This window comes from Chrysemys picta, chromosome 3 (genome assembly GCF_011386835.1).
Source record: "Chrysemys picta bellii isolate R12L10 chromosome 3, ASM1138683v2, whole genome shotgun sequence".
Lineage (NCBI taxonomy): Eukaryota > Metazoa > Chordata > Testudines > Emydidae > Chrysemys > Chrysemys picta.
In genome coordinates, this window is record NC_088793.1 from 146664024 (window position 1) to 146677316 (window position 13293).

Sequence of the window (13293 nt, forward strand, 5' to 3'; positions counted from 1 at the left end):
GCATCTCTGCTACAGGGGATTTTCCATGGGCTAGAAGACCCATTTGCCAGGCACACTCTCTCCATGTTATTTCTTCTCTTTTCCTTTTCTGCCTCTCTCCCCTACCCGGCTCTGGGGTGTTTGCAGACTTGGTGGGCAAGTGTATGTCTGGGATCTGGAGCGAGGATTCGGCCTGGCCACCCAGGAGCCCTGGATCCAGTTTACCACTGTCCGTGAGAATATCCTCTTTGGGAGGGACTATGATGCCAGGCTCTACCAGGAGGTGCTTGAGGCCTGTGCACTTTCTGACGATCTGAATGTGAGTGCCCTGTGATGAAAACGTCCCACTGGCTTCCCTGTGCCCTGCCCTGAATCTCAGCCTGAACCTTAACTTCTCCATCAGGGCATAGAACCTATTTCCCCAGCCTCTCCCTCCTTCCTAAGCCAAATGTGCCATGTGTCTCACGCAGCCTAGCTGTTTGTTCATTTTCATTACTGGTCCCTGACATTGAGTCACTTCCCTTCCCTTGGGCTGAGGCGCATGTGTGAGGCTGGCTTGGCAACACTTTGTACTGTTTCCTCTAAGACTTGTCCTGAGGAGCAGAAAGCTCTGAATCCCAGGGAAGGGAGAGGTTGTTCGAGGCTGCCTGAGTACTCCCATTAATAAGCAGTCAGGTTCGCTACAGGGAAACTATCAGAAGCCAATGCTTTGTTGGAGCAGAAAGCCCTTCCCCAGGATCTGGTGGGGCCATGCAGGATGAGAAGAGGCCTGAATTTGTGTCCTCCATGTGGGACTGCTGGTAGTATCAAGGCAGCAGCAGCCCCAGATGTCCCAAGGAACTGCAGGGCAGACTCCTTTTAGGAGAGGAGGCAGTAACAAATCTCTCAGCAGGTCTGATAATGCTCCACGCCTCAACCTTAAAGAGAGCTGGAAGGAAAGAATTGCTCATCTAGGTTGATTCAGGCCCTCACCCTTCTCCAATCAGTAATCCCCACATACCATCCAGGAAGCACATTAGACACATTAGCTGATGAACCCTCCTACTATACCCGGGAGGGAGGGATTGTTGTCCTTCATTGCACAGACAGGGAAGCAGAAACACAAGGAGGCTTATGGTCTGATTTTTTCCAAGATGCTGAGCGCTGGCAGCTCCCTTTGATTTTAGTGGGAGTTGTAGGTACTCAGAGTTTCTGAAAATCAGGCCACTTGTGTCTTGTCCAAAGTCTCATAGTGAGTTAGTGTCAGAGCCAGGAATAGAACTCAGGAGTCCTGGTTCTGCATCCCCTATGTCATGCTGCCTCTGTGAAGCAACTTTTTTAATGGATTATCTTGTGTGTTTCACTTCTAGATCTTACCAGCAGGTGACCAGACGGAGGTGGGTGAGAATGGAGTGACCCTCAGTGGGGGACAGAAGGCTCGAATAGCCCTTGCTAGAGCCGTTTATCAGGTAAATAGGGGAGTGACCCTACAGAGGGCCAATTGCTGCAGGTGCATTGTCCAAGAGCCAAGGCTGGGCTAGAGAAGCTGAAAACGGCCAACGGCCAGACCTCCTGCTGTACATCCTCCAGCTCTTCCTGTTCATGCAGGCTGGGGCTAAAGGAGCTGGGAGCTGCCCCAAGCCAATGCACTTGCACCATTCTCTACAACACCACCTGCTGGGGAAAGCTGGAACTGAAGGAACTGGGAAATGTATCACTGTCTCTTCTTCCTCAGGAGAAGGAGATTTATCTTCTTGATGATCCACTGGCAGCTGTTGATGCTGATGTAGCCAATCACCTTATGCAGAAATGTATTCTGGGAGTTCTCAAACAAAAGACCAGGATTCTTTGCACACACAGAACGGAGTTTTTAGAGAAGGCTGACACCTTGCTGCTCATGGACAATGGCAGAATAGTCAAGATAGGTACTGTGGCACACCTGTTTTTGTTTTGGTCTGTGTACCAGAGGGCTAAGAACTCTGTCCCAGCCTTATCAGACAGACAGATGGGCTGTGAGTTCAGATGGAAAATGGCCATAGAGGATCAAAGCAGACAGCTGCAAAGAGGCTGGGGTAAATTAGTGGGAGCCCTGGGGAAGAGGAACACTGGATAAGCTGGGAGAACTGGGACATGGTAAATGTACAGGAGTATGGATAAAGCAGACGGACTCTGAAGAGTTGGGCCTTGGAGTAAGACAGTGCAGGGACAGGAAGCTGTGGAGCAGTGCTTGTAGGGTTGTGGGTGCTGAATGGAGGAATAGGAGGGCAGAGGTAGAAGTAAATTGGGCCATCTTGTACCAAATAGCTAGCTGAACTTCCGCAGCTGGCACACGGTCCTTAGGATCTCTGCAGTGTATAAAGCGCTCACGGTCTCTCTCTTTCTAGGGACCCCATCTGAAATCCTGCCACTGGTGGAAGCCACCCCCAAGGTCAATGAGGAGAATAAGAGGAGGCAGAATAAAGGTCAATATATGGCAGTTTGAGGGGCATTGGTGAGGGTGGGTGGGGTCACAGGATAACATCCATGCGGAACGCCTACTGCCACTATCTGATCTCCAAGCAGGAGTTCAAGAAAACTGCACTAATGGGACAGGGTGGAGCAGGAAAGCAGCCAAGGGAAACTGAGGGAGACAGAGGAAGTGACTTGCCTAACATCACAGATTGAGTTGGGATTATTAGACTCCTGGTTCACAGCCCTGTGCTTGATCTGCTGACTAGGCCTTGCCTCCTTTTCGTGGCAGAAATAGAGCATATAATATATGTGGAAAAGGTCTGAATACACGGGTTTCTCTGAGTCCTCCTGGCTCCTTAGCAGTAATCACATCTGCAGTTATGAGCTGAAATGGGGGTAATTAAATTGATAGCTGTAGGGCTTGGAAAAGAACCCCCCTTCCCACACCTCGCACGACGGGCTAGAGGTATTTTCTATGCTTGGGGTAAAGGGGCCATTGGATACTGGCCAGGAAGCAGTATGCTGATCTGCACTCCCACCTGCTGCAGAACTTCCTGATAGATGCCTATGGTACAAGGTGCTGCTGGCATGAACTCTGTTGCAAAGGGAAGGAAGAGGGGACAAACCTTAGAAAGCCTCCTAAGAATATGGCGAAGTCTTCCCTTTGGCATAGACCTGCCCTGTTTACAGTGAGGAGCTGGTCCTATTGGTGCTGCACTGACCTGTGCCTTTTCCCCCCAGTCCTTGCTGAGCAAGGCCAGGAGAAGGTCATGGAGATAGAGGCAGAGGAACTGGGACAAGCTACCTGCCTCCTCCAGCGGGAGGAAGAAAAGAAAGAAGGGGCAGTAGCTTTTCAGGTGTATAGGGCATATTGGCTGGCAGTGGGCAGCTGCCTAGCATTGTCCATCCTCTTCTCCCTGCTCCTGATGCAAGGTAAGGCAGCAGCTCACTCCACTCTCTGTTTGGGACATTCTCCATTCTTGCTCCCTTGCTATGCTCCCCGGATATGTGAGGGGCCCCTGGGGGTGGCAGACTGGGTTTACTCTCTCTCCATAGCCCCTGCAGAAGGAAGGCCCAATCCTCCTAACCTTTCAGCCGGGGCCCCTTCAGCACTTTCCTGTCCATCAAGTTGAAGGATTTGTCTAATTTGTGCACCTGTTACCCTGGGGGACACTGGCGTGTGGGGTTGTGTCTCCATAGAAGACTGTTTTTCCCCAGGGGCCTGCTGTACCTGGCTCCTATGGCTGCTAGCTGTCATCTCTACTGCTCAAGTAACCTCAGCGGCGAATGTATTGACAGCAGGGTATAGATTAGGCTGGGTAGTGAGGAGGTAAGGGCAGTTCCTCAGGGAAGGCCCAGCTCAGCTCCACTTCCTGCTCTTCTCCCACAGGTTGACTGAAGCAGAGTCTAACCCCCACCCTGCACTGACTCTTGTGTATCTCTGCAGCATCCGGGAATGTCTCCGTTTGGTGGCTGTCGCACTGGATCTCCAACCTGCCCCAGACGGCGAACATCTCCATGAGGCCCCTGTCAGCTTCTGTCCCTTCCCCACAGCTGCTGCTCTTCTCCTTTGCGGGGCTGGTGTAAGTGGGCATAGGTTGGCTCAGGAGCTGGCTTGGTCTGGCTGTGGGGGGAGCAGTGGTCTCCAAAGTTGCTCCTTGGTGCCCCTTTTGCAAAGGCCTCTTGCTGTGAATAGAAGATGGCTAAACGCCCCCATTGCACAGAGCCACTATGGTTGTGAGAGCTAGATAGGGACAAAAAGGCCACCCCAGCGCAAAGGGGTAGTGAAGAGGTGCTGCTGGATTTGCTGTCTGAGGCAAATGGGAGACCCCCTGGCTGCACAAGGCTCTTGGGGGTGGAGAGAGCCTACAGTTGGAATTGTAGAGATCAGTCTGCCGCAGCTTGCCATGGCTTGTGAAAAGCAGGAAGAAGCTGTTAGCCCATTTTAGGAATAAGGACCCTTGGCTTCTCCCCAACCCTGGCCCTTGTGTTTGCTGTCTCAGGGGCTCTAGGTGTCAGCCTTGGCATAGTGCGCACTGTGGCTGTAGCACATTCTGTCTCCTTCTCTCTCCTAGCTCCCGCATCCAGGTGTTGGGCACAGCTCCAGTCCATCCCAATAGCACACTGGATGTGAACTTCTACCTGATGGTATATGGCGGCATTGCTGGGGCCAACTCAGTCTTCACCATCCTGCGGGCCTTCCTCTTTGCCTACGGCACCATCCGCGCTGCCACTGTCATTCACAGCCGGCTGCTCCAGAGAGTGATGAAGGTAACAGTTGTAAGGGGTAGGGTGAGGTCCCAGGAGCTCAGCTCGGGGAGAGAAATGGGGGCAGGGTGAACAGAGATAGTCACAAACCATCTCACTGGAGTGCTGACCTGCTCAGCCAGGGAGGTGAACAGATTGCCCACCCCTTGGCTGCAATCATTATGCCTGCCTCTCAACTCTCCACAGCAAGAGGTACCTTGAAGCCACCCCATTGTGAAGGTGACTGGCTGTGCCTTGTGAGATGTGTGCTGCTGCTGGGGATTGGGGATGCCCATTCCAGCAGGGCACCTCCACACTGGGGAGGAGAGGGGTTTGGAGTCTGGGTCTGCCTGGCCAGTGCAGGCTGGAAATTCCTTCCTGGTCCATGTTCAGTCCTGCTTCTCTCCAGGCATTCTGAATGGTGGCTGCTTGCTGGGCCACCTGCCAGCCAAGCTATAACTCCAGGGGCACTGCTCCCTCTCCAAGGCTGTCCCAGCCCAGCGTGGCTCTTACCACTCTGGTTCCCATGTTGCCAGGCCACAGTGACCTTTTTTGACATTACGCCGACGGGCCGGATCCTGAACCGCTTCTCTTCGGACCTGTACTGCGTGGACGACAGCCTGCCCTTCATCCTCAACATCTTCCTGGCCAATGTCTTTGGGCTGCTGGGCATGCTGGTGATGATAACCTATGGGCTGCCCTGGATTGGCCTGATCTTGCTGCCACTGGCTGCCCTCTACTTCTCCATACAGCGCTATTACCGGCGCACCTCCCGTGAGCTCAAGCGCCTCTACAGCCTCACCCTGTCCCCCATCTACACCCACTTCTCAGAGACCCTGACAGGGCTGAGCATTATCCGGGCCACCCGGGCCACAGACAGGTGAGGGCTGCTCCTCGGATGGGGAGGGTGCCAGCACCTGGAGAACTTGGGGCTTTCACTCTTGTAAGGGAGAAGTTATCTAGAGATTCTGGCCCTGGGGCTGGCTGGGGTGACAGATGAATGGCAGTGGGCCCTGGGGCTGATCCTGATATTAACCACTGCATTGTGCCCGGCCCAGATTTGAGGCAGAGAATCAGCTGCGACTGGAGCAGAACCAGCGCTGCCTCTTTGCCAGTAACACCGCCATGCAGTGGCTGGACATCCGCCTACAGATGATTGGAGTTGCTGTGGTTACAGCTATAGCAGGAATCGCCATCATCCAGCACCAGAGGCAACTGGGAAATCCAGGTATGCTGTGGAACTTTGGAGGGTCACCCAGACCAGTAAGGGGTTGTGTCACTGCCTGCCCAGTAACCCTGGGTGCTTCTGTGCTGTGCAGCTTTGGCTCAGAGCCCTGATACCAGCAGCCTGCTTGCAGCACAGTGACCTCACCCTGGCTTCCACCAGCCTGGTTACTCCTTGCAGTCCTGCGTCTCCCCAAAGCCATCTCCTCTGCAGTGCTCAGCCCCTCTCAGTGTAGCACTCACAAAACCTGATCGAGTTCTCTGCTTCTTTAAAGAGACAGCACCAGCCTGTTAGATTGACTGAGGATTTTACTCATCAGTTGGAAACACTGCACTGAAAGGGTTGTATAATAAAACAAGATTAGGTTTATTAACAAAGAACAGGTATTTAAGCCTCCTTAGTGTATGCGCAACGTGCCTCAGGTGGCACGTGACCTGGATTCATCACCAAATTTGGTCCACAGGTCGGATCATTAGCTTGCCCGGGCCGGGTACTGACGGGGAGTGTGACATGAACACTGATTCATGGCCCCCAGTATTTAAGTGTTACTAAGTAGAAGGTATTGGGATAGAAATGGTTACAAACAAACAAAAGTAAAAATATGCTTCTAAGACTAAAACCTAACTTAACAAACTTGAGTTTCTCGTTCAAAGTAGTTTTCTCACCAGAGTCATGCTTCCAGCATGTCTGGCCAATCCTTAGCCAGGATCCAATACAGAGCCCAAAACACTTGGTTTCAGGCCATCCTCTTCCCTGTCCCAGAGCTGCAGCTCTATCCACGTGTCCAGGAGGTAGATCCTCAGCCTCTTCTCCTCCCCCTCCATCTCCCTATCCCAGAGCTGGGTTGCCATCTTATAACCTTCCCCTGGTGCTTTGGCTCCTTCCTTGTCCCCCTCAGTCCACCCTGGCTGGAGCTGCGTCCCCAGCTTTTGCCACTCCTTCACATGCCTGCTGTGCTCTCTTATCATCTCAGGTCTTGTAGGCCTGGCCCTCTCGTATGCCCTGTCTGTCACAAACCTGCTGTCAGGCCTCATCTCCAGCTTCACACAGACAGAGACCATGATGGTGAGTGTGGAGCGAGCAGAGGAGTACTCCACAGACATCCCCATAGAGCCCCAGGAGCAGCTGGTCCAGGTAAAACTTCTCACTTAACCCTCCAGTTCTGGCCTGAATCCCATCTCATGGATCTGTGCTTTGCACTGTCTCTCCTGTCTGTGCATTCTTCCCATCTGCTCAGGTGTCCCACAGGGCCCTGATGTGCCAGTGGCTGGAGATGATTACAGCGATCTAATGAGTGGGCACTGAGGTCTGCTGGCCTGATCTACAGGAACTGCCCAGAGCAATTGCCCTTTCCTAATACCAACATCCCATTTCCCCAACCCCCAAGGTCTTCTTGTGCCGGGGGAGACGGGCAGGGTGGGTGGAGCAGGGCTGGTGTGCGATTGGGAGATGCAGAGGAGGCTTAAGAGTCAGGGATGGTCAGGAACTGAGAAGCCAGGTAAAGGGACAGGTGGCAAGTGGGGCAGGGCTGGTATTTGATCCTGGTCACACTTTGGTCTCATCGTCTTCTTCCTTTGAGGTTGCCCCTGACTGGCCGAGCCGGGGCCACGTGGAGTTCCAGCAGGTGGTTCTGACATATCGGCCAGGACTGCCCAATGCTCTGGATGGGGTGACCTTCACCATCTACCCTGGAGAGAAAGTGGGGATTGTGGGGCGCACAGGATCTGGCAAATCTACCATCTTCTTGGCACTCTTCCGCATGGTGGAGCTGAGGGGGGGACGGATCCTCCTGGACAATGTCGACAGCCGATCGGTGGGCCTGGAGAGTCTGAGGTACGGTGGGCAGAGCAGAAGGAGGAGCAAATGGCATTTAGGGTCCAGCCAGGAGCCCTTCCACCAGAGACAGGACTCTGGTTCTAATGGCTGTCAACAAAATGATACTGAGGGGGCTGGTTAGTGGAGATCCTTTCTGGCCACTTTTGGCTGCTTGTGGCAGTTTCCTGTCAGTTGCTGAAATGTTCCTGAGCCCCTCCTGCCCTGGTTGTGTGTGCTGAGACTCCCAGGCTGAGAAGAGCCCTGCCTGGTCCCTGGTGTGTCTCAGACATGCCCAATTTACAGTGCCCATGGCTGAGACCAGCCCAGGAGAGTCAGGGCCAACCTAGTTACCATTGGCTCAGAGGAAAAGCCTTTTGCTTCCATGCTGTTCCCACCTGCTAAGCCTTCATCTCTCCTCTCCCTGCAGATCCAAACTGGCCATAATCCCCCAGGACCCATTTTTATTCAGTGGGACAATCCGGGAGAACTTGGACCCCCTGGGGCGACATACAGACTCTGACCTGTATCAGGTTCTGGAGCAGTGCCATCTACAGGCGGTGATTACTCAGATGGGTGAGTCCAATGCCTGCAGGAGATGAGGAGGCTCTGGTAGTGGGCAGAGACAGTGAGTTGGAGGTGATAGTCAAGGGCCTAGGTGCAGCAAGATCTGGTATGGGGAGGTAAGACTCCAGTGGGGTCCAATGGGATTGACATATGAGGCCCAAGCAGAATCCTGTAAGGTCCACTGGAAGCAGGTGAGGTATCTGGTGGGGGTGGTAGGCAAGGCTCTGGCAGGATCTGACTAAGGGAGGCCAAGCCCCAATGGGATCCAGTGTGGGGAAAGAATAGGGGCTTCCAAGTCTCTCACAGCAGTCTCTGTGATCCTAGCAGAGGATACACACACACACACACACTGTTAGTGACAAATCTTGCTTCTGTCCAAGTCTAAAATCCCAAGGCTTTGGACTGGGGCTGAGCAGAGATGAGGTCTTGAGTACCAGCTGGAAGCTCCTGGCCCAGGCATGCTGTGCAGGGGCTCTAACCAAACCCTTGCTGGGTGAGTGCTGTTCTTGCCTTCCTGCAGGTGGACTGGACTGTGAGCTGGGGGAGAGAGGGAAGAGTCTGTCAGTGGGACAGAGGCAGCTCGTGTGTCTGGCAAGAGCCCTCCTGACCCAGGCCAAGGTGAGTGCTGCTAACTCCAACTGGATTCTCCCTGCTCAAAGCAGGGAAGTTACTTGTTCAGAGAAGGGGTGCCTGTTCCTGATTGTGGGGGTAGAAGGACAGGACAGGGAGTCTGTGTCAGGAAGCCCTAGTGAATAAATGGACAGTCTGTTGTGTATGGGAATCAGGGCTGTGAGCTGATTTATGCTACCCTCTTAGTGTATCTCTGGGCTGGGAACAGAGATCTCCTCCCATGGTGTTGGGATACCCTTTATTTTGTCACTGTGTCACTGGCAGGTGCTGTGCATCGATGAGGCCACAGCCAGTGTGGATCAGAAGACCGATCAGCTGCTACAGCAGACCATCCGCCAGCGCTTTGCTGACAAAACTGTGCTCACGATTGCACACAGGTACAGTCGGCTTCCTCTCACACCAAGGGCATGTCTCCTCTGCATTGGGGAGTGAGCCTTCCAGCCCCATCCACAGATTTGTGCTAGAGGGGCTCACACTAGCACTCTCAAAATAGCTGTGTAGATGTTGGAGCTTGGTCTAGAGCTCCGGTTTTAGAGCTGGGGGGAGGAAGGTGGGGTCGTGTGAGACCCTGAGCTCCAGCCCAGACTGTAACATTGAAGCACCATCTGCACAGCTATTTTTAGAGCGCTAACATGAGCCCTGCTAGCACAAGTCTCTGGACCTTGGCTGGGAGGCTGGCTGCCAGAGGCAGTGTAAACGTACCCTGTGAGCCTTCTAAAAGCCTTATGGAGAAAGGCACAACCCTCTGCTCTTAAACTCACCTCGCCACAGCCACAGCCTCACCATTAACCACTCACCATGCCCCCAGCGCCAGACTTCCCTCACTAGCCACACCTACAGCCCCAGCATTACCCACTGGTCACGCCCGCAGTGCCAGCATTACCCACTCGCCATGCCCACAGTGCTGGCCATGCCCACAGTCTCAGCATTGTGTTTGCCCCCAACTTGATATTCAGCTCCATATGTGAGTTGAGCCGTGAAATCAGCATGACAAGATTTTTCAAGTGAAAACTTGTCTGTTTCCTTTTGTTGCTCTGGAGTGAAGCAGGTATTTACCATCCTCCTTCAGCCCCTGCCCCTGGGCCCTAGTCTACCTGACTGCTGCCAGTCTCCAGAAGCATCCAGATACTGTCCAATAGCAAACTCTTCTCTTTGGTAGGTGCCAGGTGGAAACCCAGCATGTTCTATGTATTGCTGGAAGCTGTCTGATAGGGACTTAGGGAGCCCCTGAATTTCCTGCCAAGTGGAACAGGGGTATTGCAGCCTCAGAGGGTGAAAAGGGATTGAGAATATAGAAAACTGAGAGCCTGATAGCTCCCCGCCATCATGGAGAGCGGAGAGGGTGCTGATCATGAAATAGAGCTGGTCTTGCCCAGTAGAGGGCACTGCAGGACAGCCAGAGGATGAGAGACTGCACTGCCACCTCTGGGCCAGGGATGCCCTCGCTCCTCTGATGTGGGCCATTACCACTAGGTTAAAAAGCTCCAAGGGAAAGAAGGAACTGGTGGATAAGAACAACACCCTGCAGCCAGGCCACCTCAGGCTGTGTAGACTAATATCGTCTTGAATACTCTGTGCAGTTCTAGTCATCCCGTCTCAAAAAAGATACATTAGAATTGGAACAGGTACTGAAAAGGGCAACAAAAATAATTAAGGGTATTAAGCAGCTTCCAGCTGAGGAGAGATTAAAAAAACAGGGACTGTTCAACTTGGAAAGAGACAACTGGGGGGGTTATGACAGAGGTCCATAGAATCAGGAATGGTGTGGAGAAAGTGAATAAGGAAGTATTATTTAACCCCATTCACGTAACACAAGAACCAGGCGTCACCCAATGAAATTAATAGGCAGCAGGTTTAAAACAAACAAAAGGAAGTACTTCCACACACAAGGCACAGTCAAGCTTGTGGAACTCCTTGCCAGGGGAATATTGTGAGGGCCAAAATTATAACTGAGTTCAAAAAAGAATTAGATAAGTTCATGGATGATAGGTTAATCAGTGGCTATGAGCCAACATGGTCAGAGATGCATCCCCATGCTCTGGGTGTTCCTAAACCTCTGACTGCCAGAAGCTGGGAGTAGACGATGGGATGGATCACTTGATAATTGCCCTGTTCTGGACATTCCCTCTGAAGAACCTGACATTGGTCACTGTTGGAGGGCAGGATTTTGGGCTAGATGGACCATTGCTCTGACCCAGTATGGCTGTTCTTATGTATGTGGTTGAGTCATTACTTGGATGGGAGACCTTTAGGGAAATCCAGGTGCTGCAAGAGAATCAGTAGTTGGTACTTTTCACTCCATCAGGACTGACTTTTGTGCCCCAGCCTGGCACCATGGGCTGCGGGAGGTTCTGTCTTTTGGGGGAGATGGGAAACTGAGATCCTGACCACTTGGGGTCCATGTGAAGATCCACTAGTACTTTCTGTAAGAGTTGGGTTATTAATGTCAGTTCTGATCCAATTCCAGTGCTGTGACTTCACGCAGTCCCATGCAGTTTATTATAATACCATTAATAATACTACATCCTCCCACTGTATCTCTGTGTGCTTTAGACAGGAATGAATTTAGGGTCCCAGCCCCCCAGGAGGCAATGGGTATCATTATCACCATTTTACAGATAGGGAAACTGAGGCTCAGACTGGCGAAATAAGTCACCCTAGTTCACAAAGCCAGTTGGTGGAAAAGCCAGGCAGGTGACCCAGGTGTTCTGACTCCCACCCTCCTTGCTCTCACCTATTAGAAATGCTGTCTTCCTGGGTTCTCACTCTGTCTTGAAAGTTGTTGTGTAGTGTTCCTGTTAAACAGCTCCCAGATTCCTCCCCAGAGATGGCTGCATTTTAGCACTGAAGGAGAGTATATAAGTGCTCCCCCAGCAACTGTGATGAAGGGCTCTGTAGAAATTGGTGCCTATTGGGGCGTCTCAGGCTTCTGTGCTAATGAATGGGGGAGCAATATTTGGTGTGTGTCTCCCTGCACAGACCAAGACCCCCCCCCCCACACACACACACATGTTGCTGTGTTTGCTCTCACCAGGCTGAACACCATCCTGGACTCAGACCGTGTGCTAGTGATGCATGCGGGGAAGGCGGCAGAGCTGGATTCGCCTGCTGTCCTCAGCAAGAGGGAAGACTCCTTGTTTCAGCGGCTCTTGACCAGTGGGCAGCAATGACTTCCCTGCTAAGAGACTGAGACCAGTGACGAGCACCTCCTGGCTGCACACCTGCAACCCCCATCTCCGCTGGTCAACAGGCTCGAGGGTGCAGGCACCTACTTCCTGCTGGGCCAGGAGCTGCCATAGGGGATGCACTAGCCTACACAAAGGACAGCAGAGGGTGACACTGGCTCTTGGCTTGGGTCCTGCTCAGAGTGGACCTTGTTTCAGGTGCAAGTCGTGAGAGGATGAGGAGCAGTCCCCTGAGCCGTGATGGGGTTGGACCGAGACTTACTGGTCTGGATCAAGAGTCCTAGGATGGAGAAACATGCTCCTGGCTTGGGGCAGCATCCCCTTTGGTGTAATGAGGGTTTATTCTCTACTGGCAGGTGAATCAGTGGCTCCCATTCAAGGACTTGTGATTTAAAATAAAGAGCAAATGTCCTTATTAAGCTCTCTGTTTCTCCTATGGCCCTGGCCCTCATCACTGCTTCCCTTTCCCCAGAACCAGGCCTCCCTCTCCCAGTCAAAAGACTCACTCTCTCTCTCTGACACACATGTCATGGTTTCTCTGCCACTACATCTCCTGCTGGAGTAAGCCCTTCCGCATGCTGGGAGCCCAGCACAGGTTGCAGATACCTCCACCCCTGAGCTGTGGTTTCCTTATGGCACAGCCTCACTGGACTGAATAGTGGGCATTGGGTTAGGGACAGGATCTGGCCCCTTGTATGTACAAATACGCTAGTGCCCAGAGATGGTATCAGTGTTGCATGTTGTACTTGTTATGGCTGCTGGGGGACACTACACTCCTCTGGTGTTTAAAGGCCTCCAAAGTTAATCTTGGTGGCACTGTTCCAAAGGAGAGCTCATCCCTCTCCCCTCAGCTCCACAACCTTCTGGTTCAGGAGGCTGGAGAAATCTTCTCCTCAGAGCTCCTCAGCACTGCTCTGATTCCAGTTTGGCCATAGAGAGAGGCCCCTGTAATGAAGCCTAGGTATCTCACATGGCAGGGTGGAGCCTGCCAGCCTGGGGATCTGGGGCATGGGCAGGGAATGAGGGAGCAGCAGAGCTGGGTTTTGAACCCATGTCTCCCACACAATCATGTTGGCCTATGTAAGCTGAACCTCCCCTTCCTACCTCCCCATGAGTGGGGGTTTTCCTCCATCCTTTGGCCTGGGATCTCTCCCCTTTTCCCCTCCCACTGCCCATAGTCAGGATAGACAGACTCAACCCATCTTGCTCCCTCCTAGG

At 52.8% G+C, this 13293-nt stretch overlaps 1 protein-coding gene across 5 annotated transcripts in view; it reads left to right on the forward strand.

The window, feature by feature from the left end:
- The window catches only part of ABCC10 (ATP binding cassette subfamily C member 10), a 28896-nt gene extending 16406 nt beyond the window's left edge, over positions 1 to 12490 (forward strand). For all 5 annotated transcript variants that reach the window (XM_065589223.1, XM_005296281.5, XM_065589222.1 and 2 more), the window contains exons 8-22: positions 127 to 298; positions 1329 to 1427; positions 1694 to 1883; positions 2343 to 2420; positions 3151 to 3342; positions 3857 to 3992; positions 4485 to 4680; positions 5193 to 5536; positions 5715 to 5884; positions 6855 to 7015; positions 7461 to 7714; positions 8124 to 8269; positions 8781 to 8878; positions 9155 to 9267; positions 11925 to 12490. In XM_065589223.1, coding sequence (XP_065445295.1) covers positions 127 to 298; positions 1329 to 1427; positions 1694 to 1883; positions 2343 to 2420; positions 3151 to 3342; positions 3857 to 3992; positions 4485 to 4680; positions 5193 to 5536; positions 5715 to 5884; positions 6855 to 7015; positions 7461 to 7714; positions 8124 to 8269; positions 8781 to 8878; positions 9155 to 9267; positions 11925 to 12060 — 2485 coding nt within the window. In that variant the 3' untranslated portion in view covers positions 12061 to 12490. The remainder of the gene's footprint in view (positions 1 to 126; positions 299 to 1328; positions 1428 to 1693; positions 1884 to 2342; positions 2421 to 3150; positions 3343 to 3856; positions 3993 to 4484; positions 4681 to 5192; positions 5537 to 5714; positions 5885 to 6854; positions 7016 to 7460; positions 7715 to 8123; positions 8270 to 8780; positions 8879 to 9154; positions 9268 to 11924) is intronic.
- The last annotated feature ends 803 nt before the right edge of the window (positions 12491 to 13293 follow it).